The sequence below is a fragment of the Dreissena polymorpha genome, chromosome 16 (assembly GCF_020536995.1).
Source record: "Dreissena polymorpha isolate Duluth1 chromosome 16, UMN_Dpol_1.0, whole genome shotgun sequence".
Taxonomy (NCBI): Eukaryota; Metazoa; Mollusca; class Bivalvia; order Myida; family Dreissenidae; genus Dreissena; species Dreissena polymorpha.
Window position 1 is genome coordinate 46,917,730 of NC_068370.1, and position 15,226 is coordinate 46,932,955.

The window sequence follows — 15,226 nt, forward strand, 5'->3', positions numbered from 1 at the left end:
TCAACCTATGCATCATAACTCTAAATCGTTGTTTATTTGCCGATAGGCTAGGATAAATCGAAAAGATGGTCGACAAGGCGTTGTGAATAAAATGTCCGCTTAGGCACCGGGAGGTCACGGGTTCAATCCCCACTCTGGGAGCGTTCTTTAAACCTCTTTCCAGGAGACTGACTCGGGAGCTTTCAATAAGCCAAAAACTTGTGTCGTTAGCAAAAGCTTGTGTCGTAATTAAAGATAACAAAGGTGTAAACTAATTTAAAATATCTTAAATAATAATGTAAATATTCAGTAACAAAAAACTGGTCAACACATATCTGAACTCCGACGACTGTAGTTAATTGGCCTATGAAGCAACGGCAAATAAAACGAAATATGGCTGCTGATAAAACATAAATACCTTAAAAACACGAACAACATGGCTTCGGATAAACCGGGATTTACGTAAATATTTGTTTAAGGTTAAGCTTTCGCTGTAATACCATAATTGCCATATTCAGAGTGTTACCATCTTCTTGCCTTATACGATAAAGACCAACAGATACAACCAAACACTTAACATAAAATCTCATATTGCTGTGATCAAAACAGTTCGTTAACCCTTATTCACTTATTCTTACACTAACTCTCTGTAGGAACCATTGTGTTGTTTGAACCTCTTGTTGTTTCACTCTTAAGACAATTAAGCTTCTTTCTGGAAATTCTCGGTATAACGCTTTTGTGTAAAGTGTCGTCTTAGATTAGTATGTGCAGTCCACACAGGCTAGTCAGAGACGGCACCTTCCGCTCTTATAGTTTTTTTTCTATAAAATAGTCTCTTATAAACAAAACTTAAGTAATCATATTTAATTACTTGTTGTTTTGTTGTAGTATAACAAACAATTAAAAACTAGTTTTTATGAAAGAAAATAAACAACACTCGTGGAATTCTCACGTTACGTCATAAAACATGAGGACTTAAATTAAAATTAAAAATGGTTGATTTTCTCGATAAACAATGATATTGCGAAAGTACTTGTGCATTTTGCACATTTTCATTCCTGCAATAACAATGAACGTTTCGGATATGGTTTATTGATCCCGTTATAAACGGAAGATAAAAGTTCAATTTAAAGAAAATACTTTACGAAACTATGTAATATTAGGAGCGTATTTAACAAACATTTTGGAGTAAAAAAGAAACTTGTGATAGAAGAATTGACATTGTCTACGATATGCCCGGGGTTTCAAAGTTCGGACCTGCGACCGAAAAGTAAAACCATGTATACAGGATTTCTACTGGCTTTTATTATTGGGGTTTTAGGTACGTCCAATTGTATTTATGTTCGTAAAATAATTAAAGAGTTATTAATTAGATATGCTTAATTTATGGATGCTACGTGAATCGTTTCAATTCTACAATTTCCTGTGTGTTTAATTTGAAATTATAATGTGATCTGCTTTGTATTATAAGTGTTACAATACATGTGTGTAAATTTGTAAATACCATTACAATGCAAATTAAAGTGAGATATTGTACAGTTTAATCACTGATTATATTGCTATAGGTGTACATTGAAGCTTAGTTGTATATCACCAAGTGTGATATCGATACAAAAATCGAAATAAGTCGTCGGGAGTATTCGTCAAACTCTATTTACAGTGGTACATTAATACAGCCGACTCGCGTTATTCAAAGTAGGTCAGTAGTAAGGTTCTGGTGTCGGTACGTTAACTGCTTCTAATTGAGCTTTGTTATGATTAGTGCGGCTATGTTAACTAAATTCCAAATTAAAACAAACCATTGAATTATGTAATTTAAATTAAAAATTTGGATTGATTAAAATCTGCCCGCTTTCAGTCTGATATGACCGTGAGTTGTCGTTAATGAGGATAATTACTGCGGATATGTCAGGTAACTAGTCTAATTCGAGATGTATGTGTAACAAGGCTTAAGCAAAGAAATGTGTATGGTTCCAATAACCCAATTGTCGTTTCCGGATTATTGAACAATTCAACAAAAACAAAAACATAAGCTTCACCCTTCCCCCCACCCAAACAAAAATAACCAACAAAAAACAACGACAAAAAATCAGCTACAACAACAACACACAACGCACAAACAAACACGCAACACCAAAAATACGACTCAACCACTGTTGTTTTATTTTCTCTGTTTAATAACTTCTAAGTTTCGGTGTGACATGAAATGAAAATGACATAAAATTGATTCAATATGCAGTCATAACAGGAGGATTAGTAAATATACAGAACTATTAGACAAATCCACTAATATTACTCACACGAACAAAAATAAAGAAGTAACTTGACAAGTTATTGGGCAAGCTGACGCAAACAAATCATAATATGAAAGATTTGAAAAAACTGAGTATCTGAAAATGATATTATTTTTCTGACGAAATGTCGGAAGGACGAATTTGTGTCGTTAACGATCATTCTTTGTGTCTGAGTGTATGGCAACATGATGCGATTTGTTCTCCGAACATGGATGAATACAGGGAAACTTGAAGTGAAATTTTTGGTGTTTGACGGATGTGTAGTGTAACATAACAATGAGGGCGCCTTTAAATATAAAAGGTAGGCTGAAACGTATTTATTCTGGGTAAAATAAACAGACGAACGAACGAACGAATAATGCATGCTAGAGTTTCTTCTACTATATCTATAAGTTATATTGTTAAATGTTTCAGAGGCCGATTTAATAACAAACCTATCCAGCGCGTGGTATGATGGGTACATAAAATGTAAACAAAATGGTCTGTCCATGGGTACGTGGTTTGATGTAACGTCTGGCATTAACATACCATATCCCATTTGGCTCAACGGCTTCGAAGTGCGAGTCAAGAACCTAGGTATACACAACGCGTGACGAAATTGAGATTCAATAACAAAATTCAGCATAAATGTTTAATACCTTAGAAAATGTGTATATACATTTCTAGGATCACCTTTGACTTACATTTCTTATAAAACAACCAAACAATTTGCAGGAGTGTGCGCTTTATGCGCAGTTCACTTATCTTCAGAAATGCATAAAGGGGCATGTCACGATTTCTCTGTTTTGTGAATCGAGTTTTTGTACTAAAAAGACACGTTGCTTTATTATGTAAATAGTTATTATATAAATTCATTTGTCGATGTTCAAGAAATTATATTATTGTTTCTAAGTGTATTAGTATATTTATCTTTTTTACTGTGTGCACTTTTCCTACATGGAAGCAAGGGCAGGTACATTGTACATACTTCCTCAATTTACTTTCTTGTAGCCTGAAGAGTAAAACATAAATCAACGTTGAATACCACATTAAAATCAAATCACATTTTTCAGACAGTCTTATTTTCCTCATATTGGTGATGATTGTTTTTAATTTATTTTTAATTTCTATATTCAAGTATTTTATTAGACTTTAATTTTGCATTTAAACCCCACCGAAGCATTAAGTGATGAAGGTGATCCCCCCTATATCCGTTGTCCGTTGCCATGCGCTGTGTGGTGTGCGAAGTCAACGAGTAGCTCGTGACCACTATAGGGGCCACATTATTCGATCAATCTTGATACAAATTTGTCAAAATGTTTTTAAGACAATATATGGGTAATGTTTTAATCTTACTCAAATTTGTCTGCAAACTAGGTCAAAGGGTAAAACTTTATAACAACAGCGTCATCACCTCTATGGATGCTACATTTATTAAACAATCGGAATGCGCCCTGGTAAGAATGTTTATCTTGACTATATCTAAGCTGAGTTTGAACCAGCGTTACGTGCTTGCAAAAAACGGTCACAAGGTCAAATCTTAGAAAACAGTTTGTACAGCTATGTAAATTAATAAAGGTCCAATCTTTAAACAAACATGCTACCGCTCGAAGGCTTCACATGTGAATCAGCCTTGGTGACACTTGTTTATAATGTTTATCCTAACAATATGAAGGTGATGTTTGTTAAAACGTAGATCGCCTTGTTAAGTTTCCAGCATTTGTTGTCAGTGCACTAAGGGCTTAATTATGGCTCTTTTGTTTATTTTATTCTGGGATGATACGAGAAAAATATTTAATGCAAAGACTCCGTTATATGATTGCAAATAATTTAAAATGTCCCTTTGGCATAATCCCCTCCTTATTATTCAATTATTGCACTCGTGTTTGAACGAGTACACTACTGATCATAAATTTTGTTTCAGACAGATTCTTCATAATCGCTAAATTGCCGGAAAATCAATTGGCCTATGTTCGTTGTGTGAACAGTAAGTGATATTTTACATAACAATGCATAGTTAGATGTTTGTCGAGCATTATATAACATTGCATACAATAACTTGTATTCAAATAATTATTGCAACACAAGGGAACAATTTGTATTAGAATTTTTATATGATTGTTTAGTTATTTACTTTTTAAAGCCTTGTTTCTTAAGTACCCATAGTCTATTGCCAGTACACTTAAACAATAGCGGCTCCTAGACGCGTATTGCTTAAATACGATCTTTGTATTAATTCAAATGTATACATTTAATGCCTTTATTTACAAGGGATGTATAATGCTTTATATGTAAGTTAATTTGTTTATAGGTAACTCATTTGTTGAGATTTATGAATTCGTGATAACGGAATAATAATGTTTTAGCGGAATAAATTGTCACATTTGTTTTCCTGTCACGTATAAGGCACAGCGTTCGTTGATACAGGCGAAAGGTTGACGTTTGAGAAAGGACTCGAATATTGTCAGAATCAATTAAATGGATCGCATATGGATTTACCATTAGTGAACCACACTAATCTGCATATGTTTAGTACGCTTTCTGTTTCGCGGCGGTATTGGATAAAAGATCTAAAAGTCGGACCATTTCTAAACTGTAAGTATATTTGTTATTCTTCTTTCAAACGTTGTGTGGGTATAGTCCACCTGTCCGTTTAGCTCAGTTTTAAAAGCACAGTACACCTTTTGCTGTATGTCGATGGTTTGAATCCCGAAATATAAAATTAATAAATAAACCCATCGGCTTTTCGATTGACTAATATCGGTCGGTGATCGCTGGGTCTTTTATCGTGCGAACATTTTTGCATTCAAACTTTAGCACGGAATATGACGAAACTTCATTAATTACAAGCAGTCGTTCAGAATTCCATAAGAGGACACATGTTAATGAGTTGTGTTATTACGCGCAGAAAAAGAAAGAACTTTTTTCTCAGTAACTTGCCAATTAATGGAGGTATTTTGTTAAACTCTAAGTGTAATATGTAGCGTGATCTCACACCTTTGAGATACCAGTGATACAAAAATGTTCTCTTCGGCTTTATCTTTGCATTACCATAACCACCTACGTAATATATGTTATGTTTTATTTTTCTTTGAGTTATTTCATTTATTGTATAAGTAGCATGATCATTTTGAGTAAAATGAATTACAGAAAATACAAATCATGATAACATTTCATTATGATGATTAGAATACATTTATTACACATATCTTACGCTTCTTTGGCTTTTAAACATTTAACTTTTCAGTTAGCTTTATGTAATGTGTTCATAAAGTGGTAAACTGTATGCATATCGTGTCCTTACATAAATGAACAATATGTGTTGTTTAAAGAAATTGTAAACTGTTAACCGCAGAATGATTCATTTAAAGTGTCTCGGTCCCATAATTTCGCTTTTGAACATATATTTATTATTATTTTAACGAATCTTAAATATTCGAAATAGTCAAAAAATAATCATTTATTCACGAAAACATTTAATAACGTGTATGCGTCAAGCGAAATTCAAACCTCTGGAGAAAAATATTCCACGCTAACCCTCGGCCACTGAGATCTTTGATTTTCAAACGCTCTACTAGTTAAACAGTTATGTTCCACTATCAATCTTTGTTATAACATACCTGTGATAACGGTCGATGATTATCCATAATAACATCGATATTATTAACTGTGTTTGTAGTCATTAGTGTTATTTCGCTTGTTTGTATATAATTAATTATTTCTTATTACAATCAATATTATTATTTTATTTTAATTGCATTCTTTCCAATATGTAGATAGTTCATTTTAAGGTATGCTTGCAAAAACGATGATCCCCGAGAAACAATTCAACTACTTACTACATAATAGTTATTGCTATAAAACACTTCTCATTTTATCGTTGATTGCATTCTTTTGTTATTGCTAGCGGAAGACCTGACTGTGCATTGTTTGGTGCTGAAAGGAAAATACAAAGTTTGGGGAAAAGACAACTGTACCAACAAATATCTATCCATCTGTGTAAATGGTAAAAAGAAATAACTAATTATGATATATTGATCTTTATTATTCGGCTGATACACGCCGGTTAAAAGTTGTGGTATTCGTTATAAGACTATGATTTGGGCAATGGTGATGCACATGATGAAGGCAATGATTAATGGTGTTTATTATTTTATTATTATTATATATATATTTTTATTATCATCATGCTTATAATGATAATGATTATGATGAAGGTAGAAATTATAGGATTTAAAGATAGTAAAGCGCAGAAATTCATAGTCGTACATTAGATAAAAAATGTGTTGTTATGAACAACGATCTCTAGACTTTAATTTTTTTTTGGTTCCTAAATTTAATGACTCTATTGCAACATGTATAGTCAATGCCTTTATGTGCTATATTGCGATTTTTTTTTCGTTTATTGTAAACTTGTATAATGATAACTTTATTGTAAGGCGTAAAAGATTTGTTTGTTTCCACTAAGAAATTATGATCTGTTTGCGTGATTTCTCGGAACGTTTTTTTTTTTAATTCCATGTTGATTTTTCGATCATTTTGCTCCCTTGATAGAACTGCTTAATTATTTGCCCACATGAAGAAAGATTATTGCTTACATATTTTGAAGATTTCTGTCATAAATCATACTTATCAAAATTAGAAACAACTCGTGTATAATGACATTGTTAACGACACAAACGTTTGGTTAGTAAACCTTCCCTATTTTTACGATGTAAACTACACGTTAGGTTTTAGTCTATCGAAAAATGTTCAGCATGCTTAAATTGTTCGTTCATCCCTTCAGCAACTGTTCACGACGCTATAGCTTACATCGGACAAGAGTCGTGGATGCAAAACTACTATTCGACGTCATCTAGCACACCCCAGACATCATCAGCGGCTGCCGCAGAGTTTGTGACGTCACTAGGTATGTCGGAAACTAACGGTGGAGTTGATTTAACCACAAGTGCAGCAAACACCCCGTTTGATTTGAACAATTCCACCCGCGACTCTAAAAGTAAGTAGCTTAATGTGTGTGGATTTAGGAATACAAACCCCGTCCCCAAAACTAACCCCTTCCCACAATAACAAGTTACATAATTAATGAATCAATGCATTTAAAAAAAAAACTCAGAAAATAAGAACCAAAAGCAATAAAGAATATTTTTTATTTTGATTGCTTTTGGTAAAACGTCCGATGATTACATTGACAAGTCATTTAAATTATATGTCGTGTACACTTAGTAAGCATATAAATGATGTGCATGTATACAATGTCAATATTTAATGAAATAGTATGCATAATATGTCCTATAATGCACCGTTGCATGCTTTCGTTAGCTCGTAAAGTGCTTGTGGTTAGATTTAAGGATATCAAGTAATCCGTCGTCCGTCAGTGCGGGAGTGCATGCGTTCGTCGTTTTATTATTTCTTCCAACGATTTCTGCTCCTAAACAGATTGGAAGATTTGAACAAAACTTCACAGGAACGATCATCTGGTGATCTTCTTTAATTTATTTTAAATCGCTACGGTCCGTTGCAAATAAGGGACGCTAAAATATTGGTTATATTGGATAAACTTAAAAAATATCAGTTTGGGTAAACTTAAAAAATATCTTATGTGAAAACACAAGGCTCATAGTTTTAATATTTATTGTTAAAATCTTCTGTTGCTCCTTTACAAATATTTGTTCAAATCACGCCCACGGGGTGTATAATTTTCCTTACTCGCAGGGATTCTTGATTTACATAGACTAATAAGGTAAATGAAACTATAAATTATTGCCCAATGAAATCATGAATCTCACAGGATTAATATTTGTTTTGTTACACGATCCAGTGGTACTCTGCAACAATTGTTCAAATCATGCCGCAAGGATTTAAACTGGCCACGTCCCGGATGTCAAATGATTTATATAGACGGACGAAGTAAATATATTTCACAATTGTCACTAAAACCGCAAGAATCACGAGTTTAGTATTTGGTGTTCAACATCGTTGGTGGCCTTCTATTATCTCTGATATCCTGCTCTTTGGGTCAAAACTTACCACGCACCAGGGATCATCTGATTTATATAAACTTAGGTTATAAATAACGTCAAAATAGTTTTTCCCGAAAACAATAAATCCACGAGCCTTTATATTCTTTTTATGAAACATCAGATGGATGTCCCGTATTAAGTCTGTTCATATTGTTACACTTTTGCCACGTCCAAATGGTCACTCGATACAAAGTGATTTCTTAAGTAAATACATATATTAAACTTATTTTATTCTGAAACCACAAGGAATAAGGTTACTATTTCATTTGTAATATTGTCGTAATTTTAAGGTAAACGATTGTTCAAATTAATTCCCATTTGGTGCAAAACTGACCACACTCCAAAGGTCACATTATTTGTGGTTACTCATTTAGGTAATTACTTAAACAAAACAAGGGTCAGGATACAGTAATATTTTGTGAAAATTGTAAAGTGTTTCTGTTAAAAATGTGTTGGGTCTCAACTGGACACGCCTAAGAGGTCACCTTATTTAAAACGATGTATGAAGAACACAACTTGAATATCTTCTTCTTTAAACCGCAAGGATCAGGTGTAAAGTATTTGTTGTTTAGCATGTTATAGTTCTCTATAAAGTTTGTTGAAAGCATGCCTTGGGGTAAAAACTTACCAGACATCGTAGGTCATATGCTTTTTTTAAACAATGTTTGGTAAATAACTCAAAAAATGTTTTTCTCTGAAACCACGTGACGTATACCTATGATATTTGGTACGCAACATAAAACATAGTTCCTTTACAGAGGTTGTTCATATCATGGCCCTAGGATTAAACTGCCAATGCCGCCCGCAGTGATCACGTGATTTGTATAGGCTTGTATATAATAACCTTAAGAATCTCTCAATGGTCAGGGTTGCATTATTTTGGTGTGTTACATCGTCTTATTGTACCTTACACTGAATGTTCGAATCGTGCCACTTGGGTCAAAACTGACTATCACCAGAGTCATTTATATTGTAAATGAAAAATCGTCTTGAAAAAAGGCCAATAGGTGTAATATTTGGCGTTTAATATCATACAGTGTTCCTCTACTTAGTGTTTGGCTCATTTGAGCACAAAGTGCTCTTGGGAAGCATTTACTGTACCGTGATATTCGTCGTCCGTCAGTTCGTCAGTCCGTGCGTGAATGCTTGCGTGCGTCCGTGAAAGTTTGTTCTAAGGGCTTCCGCCTCGTGAACCGCTAACAGATTTTAACAAACCTTAATATAAATGATCCTTTTGTTACTCTCTGGTTACTACCACATATGACATGGGCTGTAAATTTGCCGTGTTTTATGATATGGTTTTTAACTACTAAGTTTGTTCAATTAATATCCCTTGGACCAAAAATTGTCAAGCTTCAGGAGTCACATGATTAATAAAAAAAATAAAAAAATACTACATAACATTAAACATTAATTTCTCTAAAACGACAAAAGAAGAGGTAGATTCAAAAAAATAGTTATCTACCAATTTTGTTCAAACGTCTGGGTTTAAAAGTTGGCCCCACATTGGGCATAGTTGTTCCTTATAGACACAGTGAAAACTTCGAAAATCGCATATACAACACCAAGCAAAGATGGATATCTAAACTATCGGCCTTGTTGTTTTATAGATGAGGATTTTATTTTAAAATATTTTATCCTACGATTTGCCGATTGTTTTAATAGATTTTTGTTGCAATTCTTCTGCAAATGAACCACATTTTTACCATATGACTCATCGGGCTTTGCCAGGTTTCAGCCCACACGTGTTTGATAGAAAGCAGACACAATAATCAACAATTATTTTCAATATTTTCATGTTTCATGTTCCTGTCAACCGGAATTTCTAATTGGAGCGTATATTATTAATATACATGTATTACGTAATTGTGGTATTGACACTATAGTAAATTGTTACATAATATGTTACAAATATGTAGCATATAGATGAATGTACTCCCAGTACAAGAGGAATAACTGGTTTGTCTTTCATAATACTATTCGTTTTGCAATAAATAACACATATGTAAGAAGGTATTTGATATTGTATATCCATTACGTTGAATAATTTATTTTATAGCCGAAGAAGATGCGAAGACATCATCCATTTTTACATGGCTAGCAACAGCGTTTGGCTTATCTATGCTTGTAATAATAGTCATCATCGCTTGTTTGTGTGTAAAGAGGAAACAAGGTTAGCAACATTTCATACTTGTTCATATGCAGATCTTTTACTACAAAATTTATGATATAAGCATGTTGTCAAAACATATTACTATATTGACCAAATTATTGTATTTTACAAGGAGACTTTTTCATATAAAGAAGTCCTTATAATTAATATATTTAATGTTTTTCAAACAATATGTATGCCATTTTGTTTGGTTTTGTAACGACACTTACGTTTTTACTCCAAATACAGGAAGCAACAATCGAACTACCTTTCAACAGTAAGAATATGCATATTATACGTTTTATTAATATTCCAAGTTGGTAATATTTATTGTGATTTAATATGTCTGACAATAAAATGGTTTAATTGAATTGAAATCAACGTTATTAATATCAATGTGCAGATCATTACATACTGTTTCGTTTCAGGATCGAACTTTCACAGCCATCGAGTGTTATGCAGGGTAAGTTCTTTTATATAATTCCATATAAACTATTTATGTTGTAAACGGTGAAAAAGACGCCATGTCTTTAATAAATAATGCAAGAACTTTTTTCTCTGTATTTTGCAGTTATTTGCAGTTTATTCGCTTACAAAAACGTAATAAATCCAACTGTATTCACACTGTTTTTAAATAAACAACGCGTATTAAGACGTATTAAGTGTTGTTACAATTGTAAGGCATACTAAATTATTGTGATATATTTTACCTATTTGCAGAAGGTCATGACGACAACAGCGTCCATGTTGATGTCATTTCCGACGATGTAACAGAGCGTGAGGCAACACCGTACACCTCACTCCAGGTTTGTTGAGATGCTTCTAATTTGCTGGCTTTGATATGTAAGGATGTACCTATGGTACAATTACAGTTTAGTTCATTACTTGTCTGGTTCAATATTTGAACTGCAAATGTCACGCATAACTGAAGTTGATTTTTGACTTCGAAAGACAGAACTTGTCACCACAAGTTGATCTGATCTTTATTTTATTAACAAATATATAGTATAACTAAAAAGATTAAAAAATATACCGCCCGTTACCCGGGTTTGACCCTAGTAATGATAACTGTATTCGCTCGTAATTCAAAGCAGTGTTCCATCTTATCACGGTTCTCGATTAACCTATGTTTAGATCATAATATTACAGCTAAAGCAATATTTTAGAACAACTTGAAAAACAATCAATTTTAAACTTACAAACATACAGGTGTAACTTCGTTGGAGATCTGTATAATTTGTAACCGGTTTTCAATCTCAACTGATTCAATTGCTGTGGCAATGGCATCGTACCAAGTTAAAATAAATGTATGTCTTGCGTTTTGTATTTGTTACTGTTATGTGGTGTACAAACAAATGATAATTCGCCATAAATAAACGCCTAGTGGGTGAACAAAATGTTTGCTCTAGTGGTGCCTCTAGAGTTTGAATATTCCGATCATCCTTTGAATTAATCCGCAGATGACAGAAAAGCATCTGTACACTGCCTTGGTGGGACCCAGCTTCGTGTCAACAGAAATGTCTTATGTAAATGATCGAATAGCTGAGAGTGACGTGATGGGATCCAGCGTCATGTCAACAGAAACGTCTTATGTAAATGGCCGAATAGCTGAGAGTGACGTTCCAGTTGAGGAAACGTTTGAAATGACCGAACGACCAGAAAACAAATACGACGAACCGGAAAATAACGATCCAGCGAACACAAATTACGATGATGTCGAAGCGTCAGAAAATGACGGTACCGATTCCGAAGCCAAAGTGTATTATTTTATTGTTAAATAAGGTACATATTTAATCAAGGCTTTGAAAAAGGCATGGATATGTTTTGGTTTAAGCTTGACCTATATAGGAATAAGATGTTGAATTTCTAAACACCAAATTAAGCTTATGTTCGAAAATATCAAAATATGTGATAAGGCAATTTAATTCTAAACAATATTTTCTTAAACGCGTTCAAAAAGTTTGTAACTATAGTATAACATCCCGGACGTATTAAATATAGTGTGCGTGGAACCAGCAGCTCAGATAGCTCAGTTGTTTAAGCGTCACTGTTGGGTTCTGGCGGTAAGGAGATAGAAACCGCATCGGAATAGTCAATTTCTATATTTCACTCCTCAATAATGAAATGACTACATATTGTGAACGCTTTAACACTGCGTATACATTTTATTTGAGACTTGGTGTTTACATTTTTATTATATGCGACTTCTTTCTACCATCAAATTGAACCATTTATGTTTAAATGGTAATCAATTATATTTACTTTATCTTATAAAAATTAATTAATGGTACATGCAAACTTTTTTTGTACAAGCCTATTCTATATCTTTATTCTTTCCAAACGTTTATGTAGAACAGAATGACGTGTGTAACATATATTGAGCTCGTTAGATTTAGTTGTTTCATCGCATGCCACGATCTAATGTTTCGTTTCAAATATGATGCACTACTAATATGTACTCATGTATCTGCATAATAATAGCCACATGACATATTTTCATTGCTGGTTCTCTATCAACATAACGTTGTTTTTTCGTGTTAGGTTGGAACGAACTCCGCTTTAAAGATCAAACTTTCCAGGATTGAATCCATTGCAGCTCACTCCCCACGACGGCGAACCATCCTCTTAAAATTCCCCAAAAGCTTGGAAATTCGACACTTAGTTATTGACCAAACGATACCGCATGTTAATAGTTATGAGAATAAGGCTACACAACACCTACGCTGACGTAAAATTTAATACAAATATTGGAACAAACATGGACATGAACATAGTGTGCTTAGAACTTAATTTCGTAACAAGGGAAACAACAATTATTAAAAATGTTTAAACGCATTGTGCGTAATTACTATGAAAATAGGTCAATAATGTAAATTTGAAACACTTGTACCGTATAATAATATTCGTAAATACTGATATTAAAAAAATGTAGAGCTTTACAAATCTTCACAATTGTAAATGTCTATTTGTTGTTATTGTTCTTTTTTTCTTGTTTATCATCTACTAAAATTCATAATTGTACAGATTAAAAACCGTGTACGTGTTTTGTAAATATTCAACATATTTATATGCTTTTATATTTTCCCGTACTGATTTTCTGTATTGTATTTTACTCGCAATGATTCTCCTTAAACAATAATAATAACGTAAATTAAAATGAAACTTTTGAAACAGGCATAGTACGAAAATGCCATATTATGTATTCACTTTACCTTTAAACTCTCATATTTTTGTATCATGAAATATTTATATCATTAATATATGTGATATATAACGTGTATTAATCATTATTAGCCGGTCATATAATGTATGTGTTATATGTATATTAAAAGCATGGATATATATTGCCTTTTTTCCTCACATAAGATCTATCTTTGATCTTTTTTGTACAACAAATGAAACGTTTATAATTAGTTCATATTATGATCATTTGAAGATTGGACTAGAACATATAATGTAGTGCCTAAAAAAGGGGGAAAGGCAGTATTTCTCCATGCATATAAACTTTGGCTTGTATTTTCGCTTACTAAAAAACTAAAATAAAGTTTGAATCTTAAGACTATTTTTAACCAAAGTTTATGTTTCAAAACAATGCCAGTACGTCATTGATATTAAGTATTCAGAACCGTTTTTCATTTATTCGTGAAACATTGTGAAAGAATAATAGGTAAGGATCATATTTCGGACACACGTCAACGATATTGTATTTCTTCTTCTTAAATTGAAGCTCCATAAGATAAGTAAACCATCCTAATTGTAAGTAGATTGTAGTATGGTACATTTTAATGCAACAGTTCGTTTATTTTGTTAGTTTTTGTTTGTTAAATACTATTACTTTTTTCACTTGCAGTTGCAAATAAGATTGTTTCCTATTAATTTTAAAATAATACAATTTAAACCTTTAAGACCTTAAAAGATTATTTGAATACTTTCCGTATTAGTTGTTCACAGATTCCCACAATGAAAAAATGTTACTTATGATAATGAATGAAAAGACACGTAGGTCGTCGTGGTGTAATTAATAAGGTGTCTGCCTAGCGAGTGACCGGGTGATCATGGGTTCGATCCCCACTGTGGGAGCGTTCTTGAGATTTTCCCCTAACCAAGTGGTTCTAGGCATCAGAAATGGACTGGGGAGTGTTTCAATAAGCCTGAGGCTTTCGATGCAATCGAGCTAAAATAAATATGTTTAAACTAAATAATACTGCAATAGCACAATATATACACAATGAGTGGGTTGATTGCATTATTGTTTTATTCTTTTTTAATTTGTATTATTGTAACAGCTTAATATCAATGTACAGGTATTATTTCTTGTATCCATTGATTAGTTGACAATAACCATTTTATTCATTGTTTTATAAGTCACAAGTTTTGTGTATTTTTAATGTCATTCTTTATGTTGTCTAGATTTGGCAAAATTAAATTTGCAACAAAGATCTAGTTAAGTCCCTATACTACTTAATTTATCTAATGTTTGGATAATTGCACTGGTCGAAAGCCAGTAGTTTCATCAACAAATTTTAACATTGGCGTTACACCTGTATATAAAAGGTGGTTTGGTAAACATGGGGATTTATTTAATGTCGAATACGGGTTGTTTAATCTGTATAGCGTTTCGGAATTTCGGAAGAATTACTAAAGCAAAATTATTTTTGAAGTTGTCGCACTGCTAAGAAAGTTTTTGAAGAACAGAAACTCATATTGAGAGCAAATTACCCCTTAACTTCCATTAATGCAAGCCCGTCGTCACAGTAACAATTAAAAGTATTTTTCCAACACAAAGAGCAAACGATAAA

General features: G+C 32.9%; 1 protein-coding gene across 2 annotated transcripts; it reads left to right on the forward strand.

Moving 5' to 3' along the window:
• Nucleotides 1-1,105: 1,105 nt before the first annotated feature.
• On the forward strand, nt 1,106-14,864 carry LOC127862130 (uncharacterized). Of its 2 annotated transcripts, XM_052401122.1 has the most exons (12): nt 1,106-1,300; nt 2,688-2,849; nt 4,177-4,239; nt 4,659-4,847; nt 6,160-6,258; nt 7,039-7,251; nt 10,335-10,448; nt 10,677-10,704; nt 10,856-10,890; nt 11,148-11,233; nt 11,888-12,209; nt 12,969-14,864. In XM_052401122.1, the coding sequence occupies exons 1-11, from the start codon at nt 1,258-1,260 to the stop codon at nt 12,206-12,208; spliced, it is 1,353 nt and encodes a 450-aa protein (XP_052257082.1). In that variant the 5' UTR covers nt 1,106-1,257; the 3' UTR covers nt 12,209; nt 12,969-14,864. The 2 variants fall into 2 exon arrangements, with proteins under 2 accessions (XP_052257082.1, XP_052257083.1); XM_052401123.1 differs by lacking the exon at nt 4,659-4,847.
• The last annotated feature ends 362 nt before the right edge of the window (nt 14,865-15,226 follow it).

Bases quoted from the DNA above. Each gene is read 5' to 3' on its own strand.
- LOC127862130 (XM_052401122.1), top strand. From the start codon at position 1,258: ATGTATACAGGATTTCTACTGGCTTTTATTATTGGGGTTTTAG. The intron at 7,252-10,334 runs GTAAGTAGCTTA...TTTATTTTATAG, and splicing joins TTCCACCCGCGACTCTAAAA to CCGAAGAAGATGCGAAGACA. The intron at 10,891-11,147 runs GTAAGTTCTTTT...ACCTATTTGCAG, and splicing joins GCCATCGAGTGTTATGCAGG to AAGGTCATGACGACAACAGC.